Below are 12,509 nucleotides of genomic sequence, written 5' to 3'. Positions count from 1 at the left end.
ATTATTTAGTAGTTTGTTTAACACAGTATTGTACTGTATTTGCTTTTTTTTAATCTCTGCTGCTGCCTGATTGCGTACTTTCGGTTCCAAATGAGGTGTGTGGTTGATCAGTCAGTTCGTAACTCTGATGTTCATAACTCGGAGGTTCTACTGTAAATAAAAGCCAGTATTTTCCAAACTCTACAGTTCCTTTAACCACTTGCTGGTTTCTGTAGTTTCTTACCAAAACTTAGGTCCTGCTACTTGGTGTTTCCTGAAGAAAGCCTCTTCCTCTTAGGTCTCCTGCTTTTTTGTTGAGCCCTGCAAATCTGCAGATATCTACTTTTTATCCGTTGACCGTGTTTGTGGATCATGGATGGATGCGGATCCAAATTTTATATCTAGAGCCCTGCAAATCTGGATATCTGCGGAACATGTTTGCGGATAGCAGATCGGATGCGGATACAAGTTTTGTATCCATTCAGGACTCTGGTTTTTTTTTTTTTTGTTGTTGTTTTTTTTTGTTTTGTCCTTTATGTCAGGTTGCTACAGCCAGGCCTTTCCACCCGCTTGGTATGGAGAGCCCCTTCCCACATCCCCTCTGACAATGTGTCTCTTGCAGGGGCAATCCTGCAGGTTTCTCCCCCTCAGACTGCACAGGCTCCCTCTTATAGGAAATATCACTCTATTATCTTGTGATGCTTGGTCACCAGACACTGTAGATGGTCCAAGCCTTGAAACAGGTCCCTGGGACATGCACATATGGCCCAGGACAACACTGTTTGTTTGCTTACTTCTTATTTAGTGCACATTTTTGCTGTTCCAAGAATTGTTAGGATTATTATTACCAGATGTTAACACTTAAGGATTCTCTTATTCACTATTTATTTGACTTGCATAACAGGGGATTGAAAAATTTACTCATCCATGATGAACAAGAAGCTTTTCTGGATGAACATACGTGATTATACAAAACAATTTATGCAAAATCTGTTTTCATCTAGAAAAAAGGGTGACATTTTTAAAAGCATTCAACACTGGCCTAACCAGCCAGTAGGGTACACTTTTGGCAATCCCTAGTTCATAGCAATTATACTTATCAAGATAACCTTCCCAGAGTGAACCATTGCAATGGTTCCTTCTGAAGACTGCAGACAGTGCCTATGTTACTGCTTGGAGTTTACATAGGCTGCAGCAGAACTAAATCTGATCACTGTATTTTTGGCTTCCACTGTTGCTGTGAGAAACTTGAGCAGCAGTGAAACTATTAATCTGATCCTTTCCTATCTCTGGTTTCTTGTAAAAGATATGATTAGCAGAAGAAGAGAAGCACTGGAGCTATTCACTGGAGAGGAGGAACCAAAATTGAAAACTAAGCAGAGTAACCTAGTGAAGACAACCCTTCTGTCTTCATCGTCGTCCTCCTCCATCCTGCAACACAGCCAGAAAGCTGCAGGGATAGAGTAACAGATCCCATGTCCCTCTCTTCAGCAGCTTGGCAGCTCTTTTGTTGTAACTTCAAGTCAGGTTCTGAATGCAAATGGTAGATGTTTTAGGTGCTGAGAGCTCTGTAATTTTATCTTCTCGAATCTAAGCCCTGCAGATGTTCTTGCATGCCTTCCTTGCTGTCGGAAGGACAATTAAGATAAATATTTACTACCTAAGTTTCAAAACGTGGAAGAGACAAGCAGGCAGAGTCAGAGTTAAAGGAAGGATAATCTTTTAACACTGACTGTATCTACTGGTTGGCTGTCTGAAATGAAGAACAATCCACTAGTTCTTTGAGTATGTGTTATTGTGGATCTCATTCTAGGGAGTAGATGCACCTCATGTGCCTGAGACCAGATTTTTTGAATAGTGATGTCCATTGGGGCCATGCGTGTATCCTGTCCCTCTTTGTGTTCACATACAAGGACATAAAAGATTGGGCAGCCACAACCCACCCTCAGTTCCCTCTTACTACCTGTGGTGAGATGGAACCTAGCTAGTGTCCAACCCACTGGACTTTAGCTCGGACTAAACTTCTCAAGAAACCTTCTTAAAATCTTCTGAGATATTTCAGATTGACTTTCATTCTTTTATTTACTTGTCAAGCCAAAAGTTGCTTGCAGACCCTTCTGTACAAAAATCTTCCCCCAGTACAGAAGTTTAAAATAGGATGGCCTCAAAACCCACGGGAAAACCTTGTCTGTCCTGCAGTGGACTGATCCCACTGAAAGATGGGCACAGAACGTATTCTGCTTGGGAGAGTCTGACATCCCAGATGGGGATGTGAGGCTGAAATTCCATCTGCAGGAACAATCTATGAGAGTTAGTGTTGGATCTAGTATGGGGGAAGGAGCTCAACAAGGAGCTCTGTGTCCTCCCATAAAGAGGGATACAGAAAAACTTTGGGAGACAAGTTGGTATGTCTAAGTATGACATGGAGACGAGTAGAAAGGAGCAGACTGCTGCATGGCAGGCTCTTCTGGTACTGGAAGTACCTCCCAGTAATTTTGACTCCATCACCAACAACACAGACTCAGAGTGCTATGGAGGAGTGTTAGGTACCGAGATATGCAGCACCATTGACACAGTCCTCGGTACTGATAGAGCTTTACCAATTGGTGCCACCCATGATTCAGGTGGACTCCTCTTCACCATCCCCAGGACATACCTTTTTGCTGGAATATCTCTACAGACCTCAACCATAGGTACACCAGGACTAGTATTGATCTATCCAACAATTCACCAGTCCTCCATAACCATACAGAATGCCATAGTGACACTACTGGAGTTATTGAGGCCTACCTTCCTGGGCCTCTAGGATGTGGTCCCCACCATCTCAGAAAAGAAGGAGGTCTCCTTCTCTCTATGGCTTTGCTAGCAAAACCTCAGTTACCAGAATACAAAGAGAAAGGAAGTTCAGAATTGAATGACTCTTCTCACTGCCCAAAGACGACAACGACTCCTCGTCCCCAGATGAGGCAATAGCTTTGGCACCAGTACTGGCACTGTACAATTTCAAAGACTTCCAGGAGCTCTTGGTGCATATCACAGATACCCTGGAGACTGAGACTTCAGTCACCTCTGTGAAGTCTCACAAGCTGTTTGATATTTTGTTGGCCATTGGTCCAGCCGGAATTGCTCTTCTCATAAATGAAGGCCTCCTAGATCTGGCAAAAGTCTTGTGGCAAATGCCAGCCACTAAAACATGAATTCCCTATAACATGGTACCACCTGGAGGTTCAAGAACCATTACACCCACCCCAACCTTGGCTCCCTTGAGTGTCCAAGAGAAGTCAAGGCCCACCAAAAACACACTTAAGGACAAGGATCCCAAATGGATAGATCTTTTTGGAAGAAAGTCAAACACGCTGGCCTTGCTCCAGTGGAGCTAGCTCCCAGACATTGCTGGCCAATATGATTTGTTAACATGAGACAGAATGACACCGTTTCTGGCTTAGCTCTCTCACAAAATCAGAGGGGAGCTGAAAGTGTTATAAAAGAAACCCAACTTGTGACCAAGACCATTCTACAGGCAGTAATAGATGTCTTTGACACTGTGGCCCAGTCTATGATCATTGTGGTGACCATGCATGGCTTCAAGCCTCGAGTATCAGTCCCAACTAACAAGCCACAATTAAGGACTTTATTTTGGAGGGCTTGGAGCTGCTCATTGAACTGACTGATAGCATCCTACATGTACTGAAAGATTCCCAGCCTTACGCTCACTGAGAATTTGCCCTCCCCCACCCTATCAAAAGATGTACCACCCTCAATCTTGCATCAGCAGAGACCACATACCCCATCTTACCCCAGGCAGATGGAGTATCAGGCCAGGAAACACCCATGGTAGAACAAGTGGCATCAACCCTCCTTGCCTTTGGCCCCACATTTTGCTGTGATGCTCCATCAGAAAATTTGATGGAACAGTCAAAGCCTGTACAGGAACCAGTCCACAGAGAATGACTTTTGGAAGCTGCTTTGCCCCATACCACGAGGTGTGGTCTGCTGTAACAGCAGGCAGATAGGTGCTGGAGATCATCACCTGTAGCTACCACATATGCACTCCTTTTCACTGTCCCTTTTCAGGGACCCCTCTAACAAGAGTCTATTAAAAACAGAAATGGCCTCATTGCTTTGTCTAGGAGCCAGAGAGGAAGTTCCCCAGGAATATTGGGAAAGAGACTTCTACTGCAGTGTTTCCTTATTCCAAAGACTAAAAGAAGTCTTCATCCTACCCTAGACCTGAGAAGATTCAACACATATGTATGCACTGTCTCAAGTTCAGAGTGGTAATGCTTGCCTCCATCATCCCATCACTCCAAGCTCAAGACTGGCTCACAGCTCTAGATTTGCAGGAGGTGTGCTTCCACTTCGCCACATCCAGCTCACAAGAAGTGCAGAAGATTCAAAGTGGGTCCCAGCCATTATCAATAGAGTGTTCTACCCTTTGGACTTCCTACAACACTGAAAATGTTTACCAAGTGTCTGGCCATAGCGTGCAAAGGAAACAAGGAATCCATACTTACTTTATCTAGACAACTGGCTGATCAGAGGCAAGTCCCAGGATGAGACCAAAGCAGCTCTGGATCGCTTTCTCAACCTGGTCTCCCAGTTGGAACTCCTGATGAACCAAGAAGTTGTGTCTTGTACTGCACAGACAGTAAAATTCATGGCTCAACTAGTCTGGCAAAAGGTTTCCTGCCAGAGGACCAGTTCCAGTCTCTTCAGTTGATAACATACAACTTGTGGACAAGATTGACAACAACTGTATGTATATGTCAGGGGCCCTGCGGCCTGGGCAGTATGATCACATGCACATATGTGACACTGTTTGACAGACTTTGCGTATGGCCTCTGCAGTGCTGACTAAAAAAGTCTGTTGTCCATCCAGACATCTTGTGAGCAAACAAGTCATGGTCCTGCCTCATGTCCTGTTGGAACACGGGTGGTGGTTTTATTCAATGAATATAAGAAAAGGAAAACCCTTCTTGGTCCCTTCCTCAGCAGTGATGCTAGTCACAGACACATCTGGGACAGGATGGGATGCCCACTTGAATCACTTTTATATGCAAGGTTTGTGGTCTTAGGATGATCTAAAACTACATGAACATCTTGGAGCTGAGAACCATCACACTGGCTTGCATGGCTTTCCTACCTGTCCTTCGAAATGCCATGGTGTAGATTCTGATGGGCAACATGTTGACGACATACTACAGAAACAAGCAGGGAATCATTTGATCATCACCCCCTTCCCCCTTTTTTTTTTAAAGGCAATCAGCTTCTGGGAATGGTGCCAGCATGGAATGACTCAGGTAGCTCTGCATCTACTAGGAATCAGCACAAACCTGGTAGACTTCCTGAGCAAGAATGTGGTAACCAGCCACAAATGCAGAAATCCATCCTAGACCTAATATTTCACCAGTTGGGAACTCCCATCATTAGACCTCTTTGCCATGTGGGACAACATCAAGTGCAAGGACTTTTCCTCTTAAAGGAAGTGTGAGTGCCCTTCCTTTCTTCTTCCCTGGTTTTGAGGATTCTTGTATACCTTAGCACCAATTCCCCTGATCTCCAGGATTATACCCAAGATCAAAAAGGACAAAGTTATGGTAATTGAGAGAGCCCCTACTGCCCAAGACAATTTTAGCTGACCCTGGCTGACCCCAAGTCTCTCCCATTCAGTCAGGCACATCTGCCCCTCTTCTCCATGTGTCCCTGCAGCCCCCCTGTTCCCATGTGGCACTGCAGCACCTCTCCCATTCAGCCCCTGGCTCAATGCTATCATCTCACTAGCTTCTGAACCCTTGCCCCCATCCTGTTCCCCCCACTAACCCTTCTGAACCCCAGACTGTAACCTCCACAGCAGCTCTGTGTGCCCCACTCTATCTGTCCTAACCTGGCTCCACAGACAGGGTGCTATGATCAACACAGCTGGCTGCTGGCTGTTTTGGTACCACAGTGGCCTTTGGTGGGTGAAAGATAGAACTGCAGCACTTCTTGGGCAGAATGTATTTTCTGCAGGAAAAAAACAAAATCTGCACCAGACATGAATTCTGCGCATGCACAGAGTTGCAGAATTCCCCCAGGAGTAACATCTGTTATTCTGGCAGGGTCTGGTGCTGTTTGAGTTGAAATGTCCTGGTCTGTGGGGAGCTTGCTTCTGATGATGAGGTCAGCAGGTTGCTTTTAGACCAGAAGAGGTGGTTTGGAAAAGATTTCTTTCAGGATGTGATCCCCGTATGGGTTCCACTGTAGGGTGGTAGGTGACAACTAAAGGTGTGCGGTTGGTGGACTTTTTTTTGTTGTTTTTTGTATTGAGCCATGTTCTCTTTTCATGCTATGGTCTACTACTCTGAAATGTTCTTGTTTGGCGAAGGCAGTCTAAAGTATGTTGAGGTGTGTATTCCAGACTTTCTCCTTGAAGCATATTCTGTAATATCTGAGAGCCTGGCTGTAGATAACAGATTTCTTGCTCTGTCTGGGGCAGTTACTGCATTAAGTCTGTAGATCTGTCGGTTTCTTATATATAGTTGTCTGTAGAATTCCATTGTTGAAGCTGATCATGGTGTCCAGGAAGTTGATGCTGTTGTGGGAGTGTTCTAGCAAGACTTTGAGGGATGGATGGTGGTTGTTGAAGTTGTGGTAGAAATGGATGAGGTAGGTTAGGTCATCTGTCCAGAGGATGAAAATATCAATTTATCTCAGGTATATCATTGGTTTTGTGGTGTATTTTTCTAGAAATTCTTCTTCAAGGTGGCCCTTGAAGAGCTTGGCATATTGGGGAGCCATTCTTGTTCCGATGGCTGTTCACATTGTTTGGACAAAGTGTTTGTTGTTAAATGTAAAGTTGTATGTGAGAGGATTAAATTATGAGTTTAAAGATGTGTTTGGGATGGATATCTTTATGTTGTCCACTGACTTGAAGATGTTCAAGGCAGGTTGTGATGCTGTCATGGTGAGGGATGTTGGTGGATAGGGAGATGACATCCATGGTGGCAAGAAGGTGTTCTGAGGAAGGTTGTTAATGTTGCAGAGTTTCTGGAAGAAGTCAGTTGTGTTCTTGAAGAAACTGGCCCTTTTGTGTTGTGACTGGTTTTTGGATGGTTTCTATGAGTCCTAATATTCCTTCAATAACATTTAATTACATGATCACATACAAGTTCTTCCAAAGGATCCCTGCCTTATTCCATGCACTGGATAGAGGTGTTCACTGAAAGAGCAGCTATTGTAGATTTTGTGGTTTTTTTTAATTGTTCAGTGTGTAGTCCAAGTTATTACCCTACAGTTTTCACACCCTGCTCAAAAAACAGAATTATTAGGATATGTCTACACTGCACACTAAACCTGGGCTCTGACTCAGGTTTGAGCTCAAGCTGCTCTTCCGTCCATGCACAGATCAGTCTGACTTGGGTCAGAAAGCACTCAGGAACTGGGTAGAGAGAGTCAGAGTCCAAGCCTTGTCATTTTGCGGTGTAGCTCAAGCCACAAACTCGAGTCAGAAGGTCGGCGTAATGCAGTATGGACAGGTTAGGCCGGGTCCAGCAATTGTAAGCCCTGGTTTACAGTGCAATGTGGATGCTCAGGTGACTACGTCAAACATTAATAATTTATTTTCACAACAGCGCTGTGAGATGATGCGATGATATCCCCATTTTACAGATGGGAAACAGAGGCACAGAGCATTTAAGGTCAAAAGTGTCCTCTAAGTTTGGGTACCCAATTTGAGATGCCTAGGGTCTGCTTTTTCAGTGTATTTAACATTATGTAGCACTTACAGCTGAATATGTACAAAGCAATTGTTATCACCATCATGACATATAGCAGTGAGACATGGAATTTACCAAGAAAGATACACAAAAGCTGGATGCATTTCATCACACATGTCTGAGAAGAATATTGGGAATAACACAGAGATAGGAAGATGAATGAAGAAGTCAGAAAAATTACTGGACAAGGTACCATCTCAAAAATAATCTACAAAAGAAGACTTCAGTGGCTGGGACGTGCTGAGAATGGAAAAAGAACACTTGCCAAATGCCACTCTTGAATGTAAGCCAGAAAATGCAAGAAAGAGAGGAAGATCGCGAATAACATGGAAATGAACAGTTCTGAACAACATCAAGCACCTCAACATGAAATGGGAAGATTTGGAGAGAAGGGCAGTTGACAGGCAAGGATGGCAAATGTGGGTAGCCCAATGTGCAGCAAAGCACAGGATGGACTAAGGCAGGGGTAGGCAACCTATGGGCACGCGTGCCGAAGGGGGCATGCGAGCTGATTTTCAGTGGCATTCACACTGCCCGGGTCCTGGCCACCAGTCCGGGGGACTCTGCATTTTAATTTAATTTTAAATGAAGCTTCTTAAACATTTTAAAAACCTTATTTACTTTACATACAACAGTAGCTTAGTTATATATTATAGACTTATAGAAAGAAATCTTCAAAAATGTTAAAATGTATTACTGGCACACGAATCCTTAAATTAGAGTGAATAAATGAAGACTCGGCACAGCACTTCTGAAAGGTTGCCGACCCCTGGACTAAGGTCTAAGATAAGCACTTACAGCTTTGTTGACTTAAGTTGAAGTTGTGCGTGCTGAGGACTCCTGCAAATCAGGCCCCAGAATCGCAAGTTGGGCGCCCAGAAAATGAGGAATACACAGTTAGTGACCACTTACAAAGTTGTGACTTGTCTAGCATCACAAGAACTGTAATAGAGGCAGGAGTAGAATCCAGTTTTTCCATGGTGGCATTCAACTTCCTTAACCAGTAGACCATTCTTTCTCTTCCAGCAGTCCCCTGCCTCATTCACTGCACACCTTTCCCAATTTCTGCAACAAATGAGGCAGGGGTCCTACAGACAGCAGCCTCCTTCACTACACAACTCTAATTCATCCTCCGAGCACGATCTGTTCTGTGCACTGAATGAGACAGAAGTACCGTAGAGAAAAATAGAATGTGATTATGCAACTAAAACTGTATCATAATGCATACACACAATAGAGCCTAATAAAGAGTGCACAGGTAACCTTAATTCAGGCATTTCCTAACTTCTCAGTGCTTTGCTTTGCAATCTTAATATTCTTTTAATGTTTGTCATAAATAAACAGATCAGGGTTAAGGTCTCTTTTCCCTGGAAAGGGTTAACATGTAGTACCCGGTGACCACCTGACCAAAGGACCAATCAGAGATGAGATAATTTCAAATCTCTGTGGAGGGAAGCCTTTGTGTTCTTTGTGAGAACTCTTTTTGGATCTAAGAGAGGACAGTCATGTCTCCAAGTTCTCCTGGAGTAGTTTCTACTAATTAATAGTGAGTATTAATTAGAAAGGCGAATTAGTCTTATGATTTGATTTCTATATTTGCAATTGTGTGTTTGCTAAAGGAAATGCTTTATTCCTGTTTGCTGATATTGCTTTTACTGAGAAAGGGGGAGGGGGAATTCTCTCCAGAGATTGATAAGCTTAGACCCTGTATTGTTCTATCTTGAATTACAGAGACAAGTTACTTTCTTTTTATTCTTTAATAAATTCTTTTCTATTAAGGACTTGTTTGGTCTTTCCTTGGGTGGATTCTCAGGAAAAGAGAAGGGGGAGGTATCCCTCTGTAGTTAAATCCCGGTATCTCTCCTAGGAAAAGGGAGGGGGGAGGAAGCAGGGGGAATGGTTTGTTTCTCCTGGGTGTAAGAACTCCATGGATTTGGGGCTCTTGGAATCCCCTAGGATTTTGGGGAAGGACTGTGTCTCAATCCACATTTCCTGATTGAGTGGTGGCAGCTTACTAGATCTAAACTAGGATTTTAGGATAGAGGGAAACCAAGTCAGGTCCCCACATTGGAACCCAACAGCTCCAAGTGGGGGTGAGACCCTAGGACATGGTGGGCAGCGAGAAGGAAACCTACCCTAAGGGTTAGGGTGGGGGGAGAATACCTGCGGGTCCCCATCTTTGAACTCACAAGCTCAAAGTGGGGGTGAGACCCCAGGACAAATGTTATATGTAATTTTCTAGGTTTTAATAAAGGAAACTGAAAGATCCATCACGTGGCATCATGTTGACATGCACATGGGTCATGAACAGGATTGGAACCTTTAGAACCACCCCACAGACCTCTGCCACTTGAGCTAACAGAGTAACAGACAGAAGTAGTAGGTTAGCATCTTTTACGTGGCTCATACACTACAGGGGATAGAGAGAGACACTTCTCCAGTGGGTTTCACAGCTATTTGCTGATAGCAAAGGAATGTTGAGACTGTGGAATCTTGTGTTCAATTTTAGGTTCAGGAAACTAGGGTATTGTTGTGCCAACAATTACTTCTACCCCTGTCCCATCTAGCTTCTTCCTGTCTAGCCTCATCTCTCTGCCCCTGTCCCATCGCTCAGACAGTCTCAATCTCCAGTCTTCTGTCCCTATCAATCCACCATTGGGCTCCTCATCCATTCTCAGTCTTCCATCTTACCTGGGCTCCTTGTCCAACCTCCACCTAAGTCAAAAGAACAAAAAGCCCACAGTGTGGCTCCCAGTGTTGTTTCTCTTTCTCCCTTCCCCTACAAGCAGGAAGGAGGAGACATTTACCATCCAAAGTGCTTCAAATCCAAAGCGGGCAGCTTCTCTCTCTCTCTGGCAAACCTCCAGTGGCCAAACTAAACAGGATTCCTAGATTGACCCACCTGACCAAGATAGTTGGATTGAAATTTCTGCTAGGGATGGTATGGAGTCAGGATATTGATGGCCCTTCCACCACTTCTCTTTTATGTCCTTAATCCCCCATCCTCACACACCTGAACTCTGACCTCAGCAAGAGTCCAATACTTTACAGACCAACATGTTTTCAGTTTAGAAACCTACAATGTTTTATTCGTACCTAACGAAAATATTAGGTTGGAATTAAGATTTTGAGGAATTGGATATATGCCTTAGGGAAGACTGTGCATTGGAACTGAAAGATGATATTGAGATGAGTGCATTTGGATTATAATGGTTTATGGGGTGACCGGACATATGGCTTTTGGTTGTCCTGGGTGCAAATATTATCTTAACTAGCAATTTCCCAACTTTTTAGTAATTGCTTTGGTGGAGTTTGCACTTGAGCAATCTTACTTCTAAACTAACAAAGATTTTGTTTCGTTTGGGAAGTGTCAATAAATATATATAAATTGTGACTAAAACACCAGATGTGTAATGCCCAATATATCTTCTAGAGTGGAGAAAGGTAAACATAAAATAGAGAGAGAATTTAAGTGTAAATAGTGCTACAATATAATCAGTAATCTTTTTTGTTTGTTTTATTGCTCTCCAGGCCTTTTTATGGTTATCATGAAAAGGAGAGAGAGTTTATGAAGATCTATCTTTACAATCCTTCAATGGTGAAAAGGTAAGGCTATATAAAATAGAACTCTCAACAGTGTTCACTGTGGCTTATGAACCAAAAAGGGAGGTGAGATGACTATTCCATGTATTTTCATTTGGAAGAAACATGTACATTTAAGATAATAACAATATAAGTAGGGCTGTTGATTAATCACAGTTAACTCAAGTGATTAAAAAAAATTAATCATAGTTTTAATTGGACTGCTAAACAATAGAATACCAATTGACATTTATTAATATTTTGGATGTTTTTCTACATTTTCAAATAGATTGATTTTAATTACAACACAGAATACAAAGTGTACAGTGCTCATTTTATATTTTTTATTACAAATATTTGCAATGTAAAAATGATAAAAGAAACTGGATTTTTCAGTTCTCCTCATACAAGTACTGTAGTGCAATCTCTTTATCATGAAAGTGCAACTTACAGATGTAGATTCTTTTTGTTACATAACTGCACTCAAAAACAAAACAATGTAAAACTTTAGAGGCTACAAGTCCATTCAGTCCTACTTCTTGTTCAGCCAATCATTAAGACAAACAAGTTTGTTTACATTTACAGGAGATAATGCTGCCCTCTTCTTCTTTACAATGTCACCTGAAAGTGAGAACAGGTGTTCACATGGCACTTTTGTAGCCGGTGTTGCAAGGTATTTATGTGCCACAGATGCTAAACATTTGCATGCCCCTTCATGCTTCGGCCACCATTCCAGAGGACATGCTTCTATGTGACTGAACTCCTTGGGGGAGAATTGTATGTCTCTTACTCTGTTTTACCCATATTCTGCCATATTTTTCATGTTATGGCAGTCTTGGATGATGACCCAGCACATGTTGTTCATTTTAAGAACACATTCACTGCAGATTTGACAAAACGCAAAGAAGGTACCAATGTGAGATTTCTAAAGATAGCTACAGCACTCGACCCAAGGTTTAAGAATCTGAAGTTTCTTCCAAAATCTGAGAGGGACAAGATGTGGAACATGCTTTTAGAAGTTTTAAAAGAGCAACACTCCAATGCGGAAACTACAGACCGCAAACCACCAAAAAAGAAAATCATGGTGGCATCTGACTCAGATGATGAAAATGGACATACTGCTGCACTGCTTTGGATCGTTATCGAGCGGACCACGTCATCAGCATGTATTCTGGAACGGTGGTTGAAGCATGA

The 12,509-nt window shown here is 42.9% G+C and overlaps 1 protein-coding gene across 1 annotated transcript in view; it reads left to right on the top strand.

Moving 5' to 3' along the window:
- Positions 1–12,509, top strand: part of REV3L (REV3 like, DNA directed polymerase zeta catalytic subunit) — a 242,819-nt gene that overhangs the window by 121,211 nt on the left and 109,099 nt on the right. The window contains exon 3 of the mRNA XM_045010184.1: positions 11,265–11,339. Coding sequence (XP_044866119.1) covers positions 11,265–11,339 — 75 coding nt within the window. The remainder of the gene's footprint in view (positions 1–11,264; positions 11,340–12,509) is intronic.

The sequence above is a fragment of the Mauremys mutica genome, chromosome 3 (genome assembly GCF_020497125.1).
Source record: "Mauremys mutica isolate MM-2020 ecotype Southern chromosome 3, ASM2049712v1, whole genome shotgun sequence".
In the NCBI taxonomy this organism is placed as follows: Eukaryota; Metazoa; Chordata; order Testudines; family Geoemydidae; genus Mauremys; species Mauremys mutica.
This window is presented reverse-complemented; position numbering and strand designations above follow the sequence as displayed.